The sequence below is a fragment of the Bos javanicus genome, chromosome 9, assembly GCF_032452875.1.
Source record: "Bos javanicus breed banteng chromosome 9, ARS-OSU_banteng_1.0, whole genome shotgun sequence".
Classification (NCBI taxonomy): domain Eukaryota; kingdom Metazoa; phylum Chordata; class Mammalia; order Artiodactyla; family Bovidae; genus Bos; species Bos javanicus.
Window position 1 is genome coordinate 14,817,131 of NC_083876.1, and position 19,222 is coordinate 14,836,352.

The following is a 19,222-nucleotide window of genomic DNA, read 5'->3' on the forward strand; positions in this document are numbered from 1 at the left end:
AATTATTCATTTCTTAGTTTAAAAGAGCAGGTTTCCCTCTGTAAACACTAGCAGTGACAACTAAGAATTCTTTCAAGATTTGAAGTTCATTTACATGTACAGCAGTGTTTTAGTAATTACATTAAATCTTCTTTAACAACAACAGGAGAAAAAAACAATGTAAATCAAACCTAATAGCTTGTGCTCAGATTCCTCTGAAGTTTGGATCTGAAATAGTAATAAACTCTGCCTTTGTGATTCTATTTCATACAGTACTAGGGCCAACCATGAACCTCCCCAACGCCAATGCTAATAAATCTCTCTTCCAGGGACGGGGGAATTTTCTGATCATTGGCTGCATTTCAAGAAAGCACTAGGAAACAGATTCAAGTTAGGGACGGTTATAGCCCATGCTAAATATTTTTTTAATTCTTTTTTAATTGAATAGAATGCACTTCAGTCAATCTATAAAATTTTCAAGCCACAGAATGCCCTCGCTGGCTGAGCCATGCGTCTGGATGGAAGAAACATTCCTTCAAGGTCTGCTCTAACCACCTCCCCTCCCAAGAGAAAAACAGATTAGAAAAACAGCAACCCTCAAGAGCAGTTGGCTGGCTGTGTTTCTGGGCTTTCCATTCTCTGCATTTACCATCATATCCTATTCCTGTATATGGTATGTGGATTTGGCTGAGTTAATATAATAAAATGAAATGGAATAACCATGAGCAAAAAATATCTATTATTTTAATTTAGTCACAACTATGCTTTCACATATTTGATAAGTTTACCACACATCATGCAGTAAGATAAATATGTTAACAAAATCAGGCTGGCAGCATTTTCTCTAATCCTTCACTAAAGTGAAAAGCTTTGGTGTCAATGGGAAAAAAATCTACTATTACAATCTAGTTATGAATTAACTATATTTTTAAAGTGAAGTTGCAAATCATCTAGCTTTCCTCCATCTCAGGGAATGGGAAATAGTAATTTTTTGATTTATTTTACTATCTGTGTATCTCCCTTGGAGATTATTTCTGACCAGATATATGGGTGTGCACACTAACACACACATTCAAATTTGTAGATTTTCTATACCACCTGTGCAAAGCCATAAAATTATAAAGAATTTAGCTACACACTTGGCCTAGAAAAGTCATTACCCAATAGAATGTTTGCTGTGATGTTAAAATGTGAATTTTATTTTCTAAAAATTGACAATATATTATTCTTAGTAAAAATGCATTAATCTTTAGAGGCAACATTTTGACAAAGTGTAAGTATATTTATAAAGTAAGAAATGCAAAAGAATATCAGAAGTTTAAAAAGTATAAGCACAAGTAAAACTATTATTTCCAAGATATCCCTTATAAGGGAGAAATGTTTGCAAATATAAACAATCTACAACTATTATATAAAAAAACAAAAGCTCCAAAGCTGATCCTTTAAAAATCCTAGAGGAGCAATCTATGTTAAAAGCCTGTAGAAAGCACATGAGAAAGAGAACTTAAAGGTAAAAAAAAAAAAAGGGACAAATTTCTCAGAAATTCTGAATGTTGCTCCAGGTATAAAGATCACATGCTTCCATTGTTTGGACTATGTCCCCCTAATTAAGGCAATTTCCATTTCCATCTCTTATTATTTTCAAAATTTTAGAGTAACCATTCAACATCTTTGATATACTTACAAAAGCTGTATCTTTAGATATCAGTTCTAAACTGAATGTTGTTTCCCCTTGATGAATTTCATATATGTGGAGTATTTTCCAGATCCCAAAGCATTTCACTTAACACTCTACCATTTGATCTCCACAGTAAGTTTGGGAGGAAGGGGGAAAAACCCCTCTTTATAGATGGATAAACTGAGGTTCAGAGGGGTTAAGAGGTTATTTCAAAGTCACATGGTAGCCAAACCAGGACTCTTCAAATAATCAGTACTTTGCACACTGGGATTTAAACTTTCATTTAAACCCTCTTCTAATAATAAATTTCACAGAGTATTGGATTAAACCCTTAATCACTATTAGAGACAGAACTCTGATTAGACTGTTTTTGTCAATTAGGTTTTATTTCTTACCTAAGTCAAAGTTTTAATCAAAACTGCCTCTTGTAGATCTCATCCTTGTGAATTACAACATCTATCATCCTCCAAGCTCTTGGACCCACTAAATCCGATATGGATATTTGCCTAATATCACTATGATCTCACATGACAAAAGATACTTCAGATTTATTTTCTTCCTACAATTATTTTAAATAAGGCATAGAAAAGGAGGTGATAATAAAAGTAAACCCGACCTCCCACTTAGGCCCCAGCTATGGAACTGCATCATCATTTTAACCATCCACTGATACTGCTTTTCAAAACTACAATCCATTTTCATTGTAGTTAAGTTAAATTTGTGCTTTCTCTCTTGTACGACTTACTTTCCGGTTGTGGTGAGTCAAATCTAAGCTTCCATTACAGTTCAAAAGAGCCTAAGAAATATGAAGCCCTCTGACAATGAACTCTGGAGAACCAAGGAAACAGATCCAGTCTTGTTGATGGTTCTTACTAAGTACTGCATTAACTTTGAACTTCTAACACAGAACTGAATTTTAGAAGTCATTCAGAAAACAGACAGTAACTTGGACTCTCATATTTCTCAAGCTTTTATAAATGCTTGTAGGCATAGTCAGAGAAGACTCTTGAGGGTCCCTTGGACTGCAAAGAGATCCAATCAGTCTGTCCTAAAGGAAATCAGTCCTGAATATTCATTGGAAGGACTGATGCTGAAGCTGAAACTCCAATACTTTGGCCACCTGATGCGAAGAACTGACTCACTGGAAAAGACCCTGATGCTGGGAAAGATTGAAGGCAGGAGGAGAAGGGGATGACAGAGAATGAGATGGTTGGATGGCATCACAGACTCAATGGACATGAGTTTGAGTAAACTCCGGGAGTTGGTGATGAACAGGGAGGCTTGGTGTGCTGTAGTCCCCGGGGTTGCAAAGAGTCGGAAACGACTAGGCGACTGAACTGATACTGATGTTGATAGGCACAGTGCAGGAGAAGAGGCTATTAGTCAGAGAAGGGATACTTTCTGCTCCTGGGTGACAGACCAACCACCTTATCTCAGGCACCCCAAACCCTCTTGCTCCATTAGTGTTTCCCCCTGTCCACTCCGAGAGTCACACACCTATTCTCCATTTAACCAACCCATGGCACAATAGACGCATTTCTACAGCCTTACTATACACTCAGCTCCCCAGTACACTGCTTCCCAATCAAATTTAATTTTTTTGGTAGCCTACATCTCTGAATAAGAAGCAGTTTTAAGACTACTTATTTTTTTAATACAAATTCCTTTTAAGAGAAAAGATGGCACACACTCAGATTTCATTCTCTGAAAACATTTTAAGCTTCCTAAGCGCAATCACAAGCAAGCTCAGAGATTTCTATAAAATATGACAGTAATTACCTTCAAGTGTTGTCCCTTCTCCAAAAAGGGCATCTCCAGCTCCAGAGGCGTACAAGGCTGTCACAGATAAGGCATATTGCGTCCCTTCGTTTAATCCTCTCAGGACAGTACTCGCTGTGTCTCCCTTCACAGTGACCTCTTGAGTGTCACCTCCTGCCACCGGTGTGTATGTGATGAGATACTGTTTCACCTTTCCTGGTGCCCTCGTCCAAGACAGTTTCATTGTTGATGTGGTAGGGTCAGAAACTCGTAAATCCCTTGGGTTCCCTCTAACTTCATTAAAGAAACAACAACATCAAAACTCATTATTTAGTAAAATGACTTAAAAACATTTTGCTGCTTTATATATATATAATCAATTGCCATGCCCTCCTCCAGGAGATCCCCACCCAGAGATCAAACCCGTGTCTCTCACTTCTCCTGCACTGGCACGCAGGTTCCTTACAGTAGTGCCCCCTGGGAAGCTCATATCTATCCACCTATCTATGAGATAGATATGTAATCAAATTTACATCCTGGGTGAGATTATGACTATTGTAACTGCTGACTAGTCAACAGAGTTTAAGCATCTCTAAACCGGGCCCTATGTGTTAGCAGAAACAAAGCAAAAGCCATCCAATTTCTCTTCTGTACCGTAGTCACATAGGCTAAAGTCTTCCATGTTAGAATCTTTCATGTAAAAAAAACTACAACATTTTCTCTAAAACTGGAACAAAGCACTATAAAATGTATATATGCTGATTAGTAACACAATGGAGATTTTTAACTCCTCTAAGAAACAGTCAATAAAAAGACTTTGTTGGAGGAAAGCTAAGAACATCTAAATGTGATGCCCATGAATTATGTTAATTGATAAAAATGATAAATGGTGCTGTCTCTAGAAAAATATACATGAGAGGAAACGAGCCTTGGTTCCACTCAGGAGCCACCCATCCCTTTGCAACTGTGATATTTGGCTTTTCATGTCTTTCCTGGTAACGGGGCCATGTGGTCTCTGAAGGGTCTCAAGGCTCCCAACTCTATCACTCTCCTCACCAGGCACACATCCCCCAGCTTTAACTCAGAAAAATAGAAGGATGAGGCATCACTGGGTCTTTTTTTTTTTTTTTTTTGGTGCCCAGTACAAAGATCCCTAGATCCCCAACTGGAAAGAATAAGGGTAGTGAGTTCTCCAGTGGAAGAAAAGAAGAGGGCAGGTGGAGAGGGTCTTTGCAGGAGAGACTAGCTAGGCTGCACCAGGAGTCATGAAGTGTCTGCAAGAGGGCAACAAACTCACATTCACTGCTTATTAGCAACATTCAGTTTCCTTAGCCTCAACATTTGTGCAATACTGGGATAATAACAGTAACAACTTCATAGGTCCTATGCAGGGATTAAATGAGATAATACATCAAAAGCTCTTTGCACAGAAGGCAAATAGGTGCTTAATGGTGGTGGTGGTTTAGTCTCTCAGTTGAGTCCAACTGTTGTTACCCGTGGACTGTAGCCCAGCAGGCTCCTTTGTCCATGGGATTTCCCAGGCAAGAATATTGGAGTGGGTTGCCATTTCCTGCTCCAAGTACTTAATAACTGCTCATTATTGCTGACATGGAATTATTATTATGTTTTTTAAACTTTAAAGACAAGGAATAAAATGAAAAATACATATGGCTTAATTTTTATTCATGAAATGATCCATTAAATAAATATTAATAACTTGCAACTAATATCAGAATCTATCCTGGAAGCCTAATCATTCCATTTAAATAAAAACAGGTGAGTATTTTTAAATCTTCCTGAAGAAATAACAGGTAATCTATCTCAATGGTGCATAATATGATATTTAATCCCTAGTCATCCTTCAATTTACAATAGAATATTTAATAGTATTATATTAAAAGAATATTTAGACCGTATCATACAACTCAGGTTCCTGCTGACACCAATAAATGAGGTCTGTGCTGTGCTTAGTTGCTCAGTGATGTCTAACTCTTTGCGACCACATGGGCTGTAGCCTGCCTGCCAGGCTCCTCTGTCCATGGGGATTCTTCAGGCAAGAATACTGGAGTGGGTTGCCATGCCCTCCTCCAGGGGATCTTCCCAACCCAGGGGTCAAACCCAGGTCTCCCATGTTGCAGGCAGATTCTTTACCATCTGAGCTACCAGGAAAGCCCAATAAATGGGGTCACGAGTAAGTCAAATATTTGAATAAATCAAATCTAATAGGACTAGCATCTTAGATACTCCAATAATTGAGACAAAGTATCTCATGGCTTGTAGTGTCTGAATAGTTGTCCAAAGCGTCTCCTAGTCTAAGATTTCAGTTGTTACCAAATAATGAGCATATTTCTTCTACCTTCTTCAGTGGCTGCATTTCCAGTCAACGGAGACCCGGGTCCCGAGACATATTCAGGAATTACAGATACTTCATATTTTGTGTCTGGAGTCAGGTTCTCCAGCGTTCTCCTCCTCTGATTGGCTGGAGTGGTAACTTCTTTGCTTTCTCCACCAGCAACAGGTCTATAAGTAATTCGGTACCTTAAGACTCTCCCCGGAGCTTGAGTCCAGGTAATTTTAAAGCTATCCGTAGTCTCGTCTGTCACCTTTAGGTTTCGAGGTGCTCCTTTCACTAAAATTTAAAAAATAACAAGTTGACTGATTATATGTGAAGAATAAAAAGCTAGTTTTTTGATCACTAAGTTACAGCATTTCTCTAAGCAAATCCATGAGCATTTTTTAACAAACATCCTGGTTCCTGAACGCATTTGGCCAGATATTAACTACATTCTGAAATGGCAAACACACTACAATACCCAGAAAGAAACTGAGTACTGTCAACTGTTTAATCAAATAAAGAGGTATATAACAGTAAATTTTTAAATTCATAAATACTCTATAAAATTGCAAATTAATATTGACATAAAATCAAAAATAAAGACAATCTGTTTATTCAAGTACAAGGCTTTCACTCTTACTAGATCTTCTCAAAAAAGCAGGAAAGTAATACCTAACACAGGAAAGTAATATGAGGTCTACCATATTCACCCACTTGAGCAAACTGTCTTATCCAATCAGTCACACCGTTAACTTTTTTATCTGCACAGTCGTTTGACTTGAGAATAATTAGACCACACATGTATTAAACCAAATACATTTGTAGGTACTTAATGAATACTCCTTTGTTTAGTCACCCAGTCATGTCCGACTCTTGCGACCCCATGGATGGTAGCCTGCCAGGCTCCTCTGTCCATGGGATTTTCCAGGCAAGAATACTGGAGTGGGTTACCATTTCCTTCTCCAGGGGATCTTCCCAACCCAGGAATCGAACCTGGGTCTCCTGCGTTGCAGGCAGATTCTTTACCGACTGAGCTATGAGGGAAGCATAATGAATACTAATAGCTGAATCTAAATCTTGAAGTTAAATTGCAATGTAATTTAAATGAAATGAAATTTTCATTATGTCTTAAATGAAATTTTCATTAAGTCCAAATGAGAACATCACTTGGTTTTGTGGTTTAATGACTTTTTTGTCTAAGAAGCGAAGTGTTCATATGGACAACATGGTCAGGAAAGATGAACTAAATCCACTAGGGTAAAACCACAATGCAGCATATCTACATGTACCTCCCATGCAATTAGAAGTTTATCTAAATGTACAACATATCAATAGACCACTCCAGGGAGGAAAAGGAACTGCATATCTCAAGAAAAGAAAGCAAATTTTTGGCAGACCTATATCCATGATTCATTTAATATGGCAAGGAAAAAGGCTATATTAGTCCAAGCAAACAAAACTGATGGATCTGAATACTGGCTCTGAAATTTAATTAACGTGTAATTTTGAGTCTCAGCTTAGCCAAAGCAAAAACGTGACTATTTGTAGGGTTATTGAGGTGGTGAAATGAGATAATCCTTGGAAACAATTATCATAGTATCTGACACATAGCAGAAGCTTAACAACTGCTAGTTTAATACAGATATTAAATCAGACACTTCCTTATTGACAGAAGAAAGTTCAAATCTCAGATTTCACTACAAATAATAGAACTTGCAAGGCATTACCAAATTCTATTGTAGTAGCCCACTGAGGAAAAATTAGAGTGTATACAAATATAGTTGACTGTACTCAAAAACCTTTTAGATTTCAATTTCCTTCTTGAGACAAAGTTCCATCTCCACCCCAAAGTGCTGAAGAAAAAAGGCCAGGCTCATCAAACCACAATTTGACATTACAGAGAAATCAGCAGAAAGTCAGAAATAGCTAAGTGTGGCCTGCTAGGTTATACTATCACAAAAATCATAAGACAAGAAGACACCTTAGGCCATTTAGTCTACTAACCTTCAGAAAGGAATACACCTGAACCATGCACAAAAGAAAAATCAATCATATTTGAAAAACTCAAAGATTCTCTAGCTTTTATCAGCAAGTAGACCTGCACATGCCTTCCCTGTCAGCAAACACTTCTTTGTTTGTAACTATCTTAAATTCCTCATGCTGCTGTTTCAGCCTTTTCTATACCCAACAAAAATGCAGAACAACTGATGCCTCTTATCATATTCACTGCATTTATCTTAAGGAGTAAATATCTGGTGGTAGTCTTCTAACAAGGTTCTTCAGAATATTGTAAATATCAAATGAAGAAAAATGTATCAGAAAGTATTCAACTCTTTCCAGTAAAGTGGACACATCTAAACAAGTATCACTTAAAACATCTGGTCAACTTTGTACACCTAGGTTTTTAGCAGGCTTATCTACAGTAGCTAAAGGATGGAAGCAATCCAAGTGCTTACTGATGGGTGAACGGATAAAGAAAAGTTGGTCTATACATACACTGGAATATCATTCAATCATAGAAGAAAGGACATTCTGACACATGCTTCGAGCACAGATGAACCCTGAGGACACTAAACTAAGTGAAAGAAGCCAGTTACAAAATGACAAATACTGTATGATTCTAGTCACGTGGGAACCTAGGGTCATCATATTCATAGAAACAGAAAGTAGAACGGCTGCTGCAGGGAAGGAAGGGGGAGTTGTTTAGGAGTAGCAGTGGGAATGAAAAGTTGTTGTTTAACAGGTAGAGAGTTCCAGTTTTGCAAGATAAAAAAGTTCTGGAGACGAATGTGGTGATGTTAGCACAACAATATGAATGTACTAATTGCCTCTGATATGCACACTTTAAAAGGGTTGCTATAATGTTTTTTATAGGTATGCTGCTGTGCTGCTGCTAAGTCACTTCAGTCATGTCCGACTCTGTGCGACCCCATAGACGGCAGCCCACCAGGCTCCTCCGTCCCTGGGATTCTCCAGGCAAGAACACTGGAGTGGGTTGTCATTTCCTTCTCCAATGCATGAAAGTGAAAAGTGAAAGTGAAGTCACTCAGTTGTGTCCGACTCTTAGGGACCCTGTGGACTGCAGCCCACCAGGCTCCTCCATCCATGGGACTCTCCAGGCAAGAGTACTGGAGTAAGGTGCCATTGCCTTATCTTACCACAATTTTAAAAAGATAAAAAACTGGTAATATATATCTGTCATCAGAGGTTTGGTAGCTCTGAAGTATTTGAAACATGGGACAGAAAATGCTAGATAAGCAGTATTTCAAGAGCTAATTCCATAATTATTAATGGTTCTCTATGTCTCAACCTCAAATTCATCAAAATAAACACAGGATCTTTCACTTAAAAGCTTTTTCCCTTTTGAAAAAGGTTTATGAGTAGTTGTATTTTAAAGGAACTGAATCCTACAAGGGCATTCACAGTGCTGAACTATAAAGCAGATGGTCATTTCCCATGGTGACTCTGTTCTACGATAAACTATTAGTTTGGGGGAAACGGTGGGGAACCCTCCTCACACCTTCTGCGGTGGTCTCCTCTCCAGCTAAGGGGATGCTGAAGCCATCCTCGTACTCCGCGGTCACATTGACCAGGTACAGGGTCTCTGGTTTCAGGTTGCTGAGGACCACACTGGTGCTCGAGGCTGGCTCCACCAACGTCACTTCATCATCCCCAGTAGCTTCTTTGTAGGTGATGTGGTACGAAAAAACGTTTTCTCCAGCAGGAGACCAGCTGGTTTTCAAACTGTTGGAAGTCACCTCAGAAAAATTAATATCCTTTGGAGGCACATAAGCTGTTAAGAGAAAAAGAAGGACATAGTTAAAATTTTTAAATCTACAAAGCAAACACAGACCCAACAGCTACGCATTTTCTGAAATGGCTTCCGTTCTATTGGGAGAGTGGTCACTGAGGCCAATGCACTGAGTAAGTAGTCCATACAAGACCAGTGAGAGAAAGCCTCTCACTCACAGCCCTGCAAATGATCTCAGTCTTGACCATTTGTCTTGATCATTCATAACACTGTTGTGTTGTTTAAGTAAAAGTAACTAGTTAAAAAAAAAAAAACTCAATTAGAGTTTTCAGCTTCATAAGGCAAAGCAGTAACAGAATGGTCATACCCACAACTGGAATATTTAAACAGTATCAGATCTAAAATGAATCATCAAGTAAATGGTTTGACAGATATTTCTGTCATACCATAAGTAGATATTTCAAAGTAATAATTTAAAATGTTTTCCTAACAAAAGAATATTTATTAAACCAAATCATAGGAAGATGCAATGTTTAAGGCAAACTCCCTATCCTTAGGGGACATACAATGAAACTGGAGTGAAAAGAGAGTGCAAGGTTATTAAGAAAAATGTAGTCTATTTGAATGCCAAATGACTACAAGTGGTCAGCATTATAGCACTAGAACAGGTATGAAGCTTGATGCAAGAGATGGGACTTTTAATCAAATGTTGAAAAACAGAATTTGAGCAAATGAAGAGAAGAGAATAGGGAATTCATTTGTCAGGAATGATGCCCAAAAATGGTCCAGGAAAAAGATTTCAATGATCCAGGACTATACTCCAGTTACCTTTGATTCAAAGGAACTAGTTCAGCCCTCCAGACACTCAATGCACAGTTATTTAATTGGACATGACAAATGGGCGTGACAAAGCTGGTTCCTAGTCCTGTATGACTCTGAAGATAAACAGCTTTTTCACCAATAAACATCTGACCCATAGCCAGGAGAAAGCCATGTCTCAGAGGTAAATGAGCTAAGCTCAGCACTTTTCAATAATACAGGAAAGTTACTTTTTCCTACAGATAGAATTGACAAAGCAGATTATCCTCTATTTTAGAACCAAAAATGCTTTGTTCATGAAGGGATAACTTTTACTTTAGAGAGCCTACTAACCTTTTTTCTTTATGGCTGCCAATTCTTGTTCAATTCTAAGGCAGATAGACTGTGTGAGTTCAAAAGATATCCTCTGAAAAGCATCAAAATCTTCCACTGTGAACACATGGGTCTCGGCAGGAGGAGAGGCGATGGCTTCTAGCTCTGAGCGAACAGCATCCTTCACACCAACAGCAAAGATTTCAACATCTGAATTCCTCAGTTTTATAGCCGGGTCTCTGAAAGCATCTGAAGATTTTCCATCTGTGATAAGAATCATGACCTTTGGGACATTGCTTCTTGAACCCTTGCTCGGCACAAATATTTTCTCTCTGACATAAGTCATTGCTTTCCCAGTGTTGGTAGACCCTCCTCGGTACGGGAAAGTGTTTATTGCTTCAATTATATCTTCAACTTTGGTGAATTTTTTCAATGTGAATTCAGTATGAGGATCCCGGCTGTACTGGACAAGACTTATCTGTACCCTATTTGGTGAGATCTCAAAACTTTTTACAAGAACTTCCAAAAAGGCCCTAACTTTAACAAAGTTTGCAATCCCAATGCTATAGGAACCATCAACCAAAAACACAATATCGGCTTTTATATCCACACCACGTGAACATTCTGTAAAAAAGAAAGAAAGCCCATTAAAGTTCAAACATTAATCACATGAAATAAACAAATTATAAACAAATATTAATTAATCATAAAAATATAAATACAGCAGCTTCTCTGCATCCTGGGGATGGGAGTGGTTCCAGAACCTCCTTTCCCATTCCAAACTCTGTGGATGCTCAAGTCCACTCTATAAAACAGCACAGGGAGGCTGGCCCTCCAGATTCACAGATTTCTACATCTGCGGGTTCAACCAACGTCAGACAACACAGGTGGTTGAATCTGTGGATATGGAACCCATGCATATAGAGGGCCAAAGACATCTGATTTTCTTAGTAAGCAGGCTTCTTTAAAAGAAACTTGTCGCAACTGTTTTGTTTAAAAGTAAGTCTGAACCAGAAAGGTATACTATTAAATGGACCTCCACATACTTCACACCCTATTAACTCACCCACTTGAACTTTCATTGGTTGAGTCTTCTCCATTATTGAAACGGGCTCACTGGATGTCAGTCCCTTCATGGCAGAAACACTGATCTGGTATTCCGTGTCTGCTGAGAGGTCACGGACGCTAAGCGTGGTCGTCTGAGGCCCCACACTCAGAGCATGCTGTCGGCTTCCCGTGGTCATGGGTATAAGGAGAACTTTATAGCCAGTCACTGCGCTAGGAGATGGACTCCAGCTTAGCTTAACGTATTTCGACGAGACTTCCGTGGCAATCAAATTTGAAGGAGGTTCAACAACTACAAAACAACAAGCAGAAGAGTGATTAAAAACAGTAAGATGCAACCCCATTAATGAGGTTTTTACTGTTACACCTCAGTTTTCCTTATTCAATGGTTGTATCATGATTGTATCAGGAAAAGGGCTTCCCAGGTGGCACGAGTAGTAAAAGAACCCACCTGCCAACACAGGATCTTAAGAGACGCAAGTTCGATCCCTGGGTTGGGAAGATCCCCTGGAAGAGGGCATCACATCCCACTCCAGTATTCTTGCCTGGAGAATCCCATGGATAGAACAGCCTGGCAGGCTACAGTCCATAGGGTTGCAAAGAGTCAGACACGACCGAAGCAACTGAGCACACACACACACACGTCACATGCACCTATCAGGAAAAGTTCCCAGTCACAGACACCCACTTCCACTTGTACCCCCCAAACCAGAGATTCAGCACCTGAATTTTAATCCAGGAGATGAGAAGTTTAGGGCAAAGAAATCCTTGAAAAAATTCATAATAGGACATCAGATGCCTAATTCATTTCTGGGGCCAAGATTTTCCATTTTGGTTTTTTGGTATTACATTCATGGGCCCTTTCCCTGGAGAAGGGCAGGGCAATCCACTCCAGTATTCTTGCCTGGAGCATCCCATGGACTGAGGAGCCTGGAGGGCTACAGTCCATGGAGTCACAAAGAGTTGGACATAACTGAAGCGACTTAGCACGCCTGCGTGTCATGGCCTTTATTCAGGTACCAAAGGAGGAACTTGATAAATATTTGTTAAATCAATGACTTATTCAATACTTTAGAAATTTTTTCCCTTTTCATAAAACTTTAAGCATAATAATGTAATACTTTAAAGATACTTTATAATATGCCAAGAAAGATAAGAAGTCGGCCGTTCTTAAATGATAAGATTCTTGTAATTTTAAATAATTGTATTTCCACTTCATTCAGGGTTTAGAAGAAAAAGTTCATCTATGTTCAGAATGCCACCAAACAGAGGTGAAACCACGGTGTACAACATGCAGATTGATAAGCAAATACTGATCATCTAAAAATGTTCTATCCTTAGTCGATGTAGAACATAGTCATGTACTTAGCTAATAACAAAGTATCTTAAGCTATTTCAGACCAAATCTTCGAAGTTTTAGATCTGTCAATGGAATCTATCTCCCAGAAGATATGGTTCTACGTTTTTATAAGTCAGCCTGAGACAGTGGATGATAAAACATGCACAGGGTCACTCACTGTCTTCTCTGAAAGGCAATCAGACATAGTCCATAAAAACGATGCCTAAAGAAATGAGAAATAATGGGAGGACAGGAACGGATGCGCCACCTGGAAGCCTGGGCAAAGCCTTGGACTGATGCAGACAGTGAGGGGACAGAAGTCACAGGCAATCGCCAGCGACAGAGAGGAGACCCCAAAGTTAAGACTGTGGCCACCTGGGATGAAGCCCGTGCCCCCTGCCAGAGACAGTGCGAACAGGGGCAAGACCAAAGTTGGCCTAACCTCACACATGCACCCTAGTGAGGATGAAAACTCAAATGTTTTAAAAGACTGAGTAGGAGAAGATGAGCAGGGGAAAGTCAGACGGGGGTGGATTTTGTAACAATATAGAGCAAAAAATCAGACATTAGGCAGTGAAACAAAGAAAGAGATTCAGAGCCCATGAGGTAATAAGAAGGAGTTCTGAAACTGAATTACAGCCCATGAACACTGCCAAAATGCTTGGGGTTTGGAGATGAAAGACTCTACATGATTGAAGATGGAGTTATTTAGAACTTATCTTTAATCAGTTGTCAATTCTCAGGCTGAGAGGAGAACAATCATGGAAACTGTGATTTTTTAACGCCCCAAAGGATCTTCATGAAATGTTTTTTCTCTCTCCCATGTATTTAAAAGCAATGACTGATAAATGGGAACATTGTGCAAAAGTGGGAGGATCAAACTGACTGCTCTTTGAAATATTCTTAAGAGCTCTGAAAACACTACGCAGTTTATGGTGATAGAAAACTTTGCCACCGAATAGAAACAGCGCTGTGATGAGTTTAAGTTGCAGAGTACTAACCTAAATGTCCCCCCGTTTGTAAACCCATAAATGCTCTCAAATAATGGAAAAGGGGAACACATGGGAACCCCCAACAATTCACTCACCTTCTTCTCCACTGACCAGTTCCCCGAGCTGTTCATCCACACCTGAGCACACCTGGGAGATGATCTCATTCTGAATATCCACAATTGCATCGAAGTTGGCCACATTGAAAACATGATTGAGTGAAGGTGTGGAGGCAATTTGTTTGAGTTCTTTTGCATCTGCAGCTTTAATGCCTTTAAAAGAGAAGGGACAAGGATAACAAATGGGGACCTCCTGTATGGTACATGGAACCCTGCTCAATGTTATATGGCAGCCTGGATGGAAGGGGAGTTTGGGGGAGAATGGATACATGTATGTGTATGGTTGAATCCCTTTACTATTCACCTGAAATTATCATAACATTGTTAATCAGCAATGCCCCGATACAAAATAAAGTTTCAAAAAAAAGGGAGTAGGATATTTGAAGGGGCTTCCCTTCAACGTGGCTCAAACATTAAAGAATCCACCTGCAATGCAGGAGACCCAGGTTCGATCCTGGGTCGGGAAGGTCCCCTGGAGAAGGGAATGACAACCCACTCCAGTATTCTTGCTCAGAGAATCGCATGGTCAGAGGGGCCTGGTGGGCTACAGTCCACTGAGTCACAAAGAGTAGTTCCCGACTGAGCAACTAACACATACACACACACAGGATCTTTGAAAAGGGAAGTGGGTCAGATCAAGGAAGTTCCTTGCTTTCTTAGTCTTTCCCAAGTGAAGACATTTGCAAATCCTTATTCAGTCATAAACTGAATTGCTTTGTTTCCTAACGAATGTGCAACTGTTGAAAGGACAAAAACGGTTGAATGACATTTTCTCATTTCACATAATGTGGCCACAGAGGCAAATGAGTGGTTGGTAAAACAGACTAGGCTCTCATGCCAACCACGCCATCATTTGTCCCTGCTGCCATCTGGGAAGATAATACTTTTTTCTTCCAGAGTCCTGAATGAGCTGGAGCCCTCTGAATTCTTCAAGTGTTACATAATAGAGGAAATACATATAAAACACTTAATGATAATACAAGGAGGACCTTTATGAGAACCACTGGCCCAGAATTCTTTGAAAAGCAGAGGATTGACAAGGAATGTGAATATCGCCTTACTTAATACATATGCAGCTTTAATGCCTTTTTTAAAAAGGGGGGACATGGGGACCTCCTGTATGATACATGGAACTCTGCTCAATTATATGGCAGACTGGATGGAAGGGAAATTTGGGGGAGAATGGATACATGTACATGTATGGCTGAATCCCTTTACTATTCACCTGAAACTACACCAATAAAAAAGTTTTTTTAAAGAAGGGAGGAGTTACATGAAGAAATAGACAATCAAAATTTTACTCAAAAATGATTTGGATTAACACTACACTATAAGATGCAGTAAACCTTGTTTTCCTTCCTTGAGGAAGGATCCTTTTTGAGGAATCAAGCCTTCATCTTCTGAGCATGAACTAGTAAAGTAGTTCTAAAAGGAAAACACTTCAGCAAACACGACCTACCCAAAGAGAAAACTTCAACCCCAATATTTCGAAGCTCTCTTGCTGGAATTTCCACTTCGTCCTGGGATTTGCCATCTGTAATAATAATTGCCACTTTGGGAAAGCCAACTCTTGCCCCAGCAGATTCCGTGAAGGTATTTTTAATTAAGTAATCAATGGCTTCCCCTGAAATGAAAAAGAGATACATTCAGTCACTCCACACTATACAATTTTACTAAAATCAAAAAGTGCGAGATTACTTTCAAAATTATTTAACATATGATCATTTGTGCAACCCATCATTCCTTTCCCACACAGACACTTCATTTATCTTAAACAATACCAAAATTTGTAAAAAAAAAAAAAAAAAAATACCTGTCATTGTGTTGCCACCTTTGTATGGGATTTTTTTAATTGCAGCAAGCAGCTCTTCCTGTTGGTAGTACTGATTTAAGTTAAATTCCGTCCTGGTGTCAGAGCTGTACTGAACAACTCCAACCCTTGTCTTCTCTTCCCCAATGTCAAAAGCAGACACGAGAGCAGCAATGAAGTCTAAGATGTACTTGAAATTGTTTCTTCCCACACTCCATGAGCCATCCACAAGAAAAACTAAATCAGTCCAGGCACTGACAGAACATTCTGAAATATATGTGATACGTTTTTTAAATGACATGCTATTAAATCTATCTAGCATTAAAGAATACAAACTAACATTGCAAAAATGTTGGCTCCTAAAATCATTTCGTTCTTTAGAACATTTCATATTGTTCTTCCCCCACAACTGACATGCACAAAAGAACACAAAATTTTATTGGCACACATTTTCAGGCAGGTTCCCAGATGGCACTGTAAAGAACCCGCCTGCTAAGGCAGGAGACATAAGAGACATGGGTTCAATCCCTGGGTTGGGAAGATCCCCTGGAGGAGGGCATGGCAACCCACTTCAGTATTCTTGCCTGGTCTGGCGGGCTACAGTCCATTGGGTCACAGAGAGTCAGACATGACTGAAGCAACTTAACACACACACAGAAGTATTTTCAGTACCTTCATGAACATGCATTTCTGCAACTATGTCTTTAAAATGTCATAGAAGACATTGTGCAAGACAAGATGAAAAGATATATGACCGATTCTCCAAGAGCCTATGACCCAAGCATTTGTGCTATTGACTTATCTATTTTTGTAACTATATCCTCACTCTTTTCTCCAAGTAAAAATTATATAAAATATCTAGGAGACATACAAAAGAAATATAAGCGAAGTGTTTTCATTCTTGGTACTTTTAGATCAATAAATACAAAACAGGAACTTCCCAAGTTGTCCAGTGGTTAAGACCCTGCGTTACCGATGCAGGGGGCCTAGGTTCCATCTCTGATAAGGGGGACTAGATCCCATATGAGGCAACTAAGATCTGGTGCAGTCAAATAAATATTTTTGTAAAATTACAGAACAATTGCTGTGCCATTTAAGCAAATGCAATAGAGCTGAAGAAAAAAGCAAATCTTTCAACATTCTCCTGTACTTTACAATGTAATGGTCTAAAGTTTGCAGCTGGTTAGCCCAGAGGGTTAATGAAATCTTAACAGAAGTACCATAAATATCATAAATATATCATAAATATAATGCAAAATACCCATAATATTTTCAATGCATTTGCACATTCAATGCAAATCATCAATGCATTTAAATTTCACAACTAAATCTACTTTCACTAAAGAAAAGGCAGGGAAAATATTTTAACTCAAAAGTAAAAACATATGTGGTATCTTTAAATCCCCAAAAATGCAACAATTGGTGTTTGTAATCAAACATATTTTTTCTTCTCTCTGTGGTCAGTTGGTGAGTGGGAAACAGGTTGGTTTTTACGAAAATCTGTATTCATAAGGCAAAGCTGAGTAAATTTTCTGAAGATATTTTTGTCCCTGCAGTCAGTTGGTGGATAATAAGAGAAGTATTTGGCTCAGAAAAGAAGGAAAGGGTCCTGGAAAAATTTGCAAGCCAATACAAGTTGCCTGCCTAAATAATTTTTGCATACTATTTAATGGGCCAACGTAAGTCTATTGAAAGTCAATGTTTGGAATAATACTTTGCTTTAGAATAAATATTGATGATTCAGGGAAAATATTTGCATTGTAACTGCATGCTATAAACTTCACTTCAGATTATTAGACATTATAAAGAATTATAAACAGTGATCTGGAGGGGAAAATTCCAGATAAAGGGAACTTTGTGTTCACAATATTTTTATTGTTATCCCGAGTCATAAATCCCATTTATAAGGTGGCAAAATCAGAAGTCCAACCACTTAAGGCTTTATCCCAGTAAGTCAGAGCAGTGTAGGATAAAAAGGGCCTAGAAACCACAAAACCAGACCATAAAATTGCTTTCATTTGATTACAAATGCATCAATTCATCAGAGACATCCTACAGAGACTCTGGAAATGTTTAGAGTCACACCAAGTAAGCCCACATAAACACCCTAGAGATGACCAGAATATATACAGCAATTTTCACGGCAATGGAATTGCTAAAGACACCACGAGGGCATCTCCCTTGTGGTCCAACCTTCTATTTCCCATGTGTCCCTAAGCTACCATCTGTTTCTACAATTTAAGTCCAGTGATGAGCTTTGTTTTTCACCTACTGCCAGAATACTGCAGGGAAACTTGAACATACACACATTTAATACACCTCCAGTAAAAAGAATATTTAGTCCCTAGAATGGTTAGAAAGTAAGAATGTGGGTGTTATAACCACTTAGCCGTACATTACTATTACACTGCCTATACTTGTAGATAAAACTTACAGAAATTAATATAGGAGTGAGATCAAACTATGGATCGAATTGGAACATCTCCTTTATATATTACATTTATAACTTACTTCTGCAAAACCACATAAAATATTAAGGAAAATGCTTACTTTGTATCTCTGTTTTTCCAGGTTTCTTCTCCCCTGGCTTTGTCGGGCCACCTGTTTGAACTGAGTCAAAACTTGATTATTACAAAGGGAAATGAACCCATAAAAATACTTCCTAAGAAGAAAGTAAGTGTATTGTCCTTCAAGTGTATGGTGTATTCCCAGCTTGTCAGAGAATACAGCCAAATAAGCATTCCCTTGCAAATAAATTATTTTCAGTGAGGCTTTAGATATATTTCAAAAAGAGATAAAAACTCTGTAGCTTGGCAAAGTCTAACGCTTTTTAATAGTTTTCATTCATAACATTCCTGCTGCTTGCAGAGACCAAGCTTATAAATGTGAGTACATTATTCACATCTACTAATAACTAGGATCAGAGCAAGAACAGTTAATGCTGATGTAAATTAACTGCATAACAACAAATTAAATTTGAAAGTTAGAGAAACCTTCTGCAAAATTTAAGGTATAAAAGTACTTTATATGTGTGCTTACTTGTTAATTGGCCTATAACTGGTACACTTTCTTCTACTTCATCATATGAAGTGATTGTCACCACATACTCTATTTCAGGTATAAGCTCTGTTAATAAAGTTTCAGTGGTACTAGCTGAAAGGGTAAATTCTTTAGTGGGCCCATCTGGAAATATAGAAAGGAAAATATCAATGCAACAAATCTTTTTTCACATATAACGTAATACAATATAATGTAATTCCCAGATATA

At 38.6% G+C, this 19,222-nt stretch overlaps 1 protein-coding gene across 3 annotated transcripts in view; it reads right to left on the reverse strand.

Moving 5' to 3' along the window:
• COL12A1 (collagen type XII alpha 1 chain) overlaps positions 1–19,222 on the reverse strand; it is a 114,796-nt gene that overhangs the window by 86,628 nt on the left and 8,946 nt on the right. For 2 of the 3 annotated variants that reach the window (XM_061427224.1, XM_061427225.1), the window contains exons 3-12: positions 18,994–19,137; positions 18,505–18,564; positions 15,958–16,221; positions 15,604–15,768; positions 14,124–14,297; positions 11,699–11,989; positions 10,654–11,256; positions 9,271–9,543; positions 5,772–6,044; positions 3,437–3,709 (exon numbers count right to left, since the gene is read on the reverse strand). The exons of the other annotated variant lie outside the window; for it this stretch is intronic. In XM_061427224.1, coding sequence (XP_061283208.1) covers positions 3,437–3,709; positions 5,772–6,044; positions 9,271–9,543; positions 10,654–11,256; positions 11,699–11,989; positions 14,124–14,297; positions 15,604–15,768; positions 15,958–16,221; positions 18,505–18,564; positions 18,994–19,137 — 2,520 coding nt within the window. The remainder of the gene's footprint in view (positions 1–3,436; positions 3,710–5,771; positions 6,045–9,270; positions 9,544–10,653; positions 11,257–11,698; positions 11,990–14,123; positions 14,298–15,603; positions 15,769–15,957; positions 16,222–18,504; positions 18,565–18,993; positions 19,138–19,222) is intronic. 3 annotated transcript variants of the gene reach the window in all.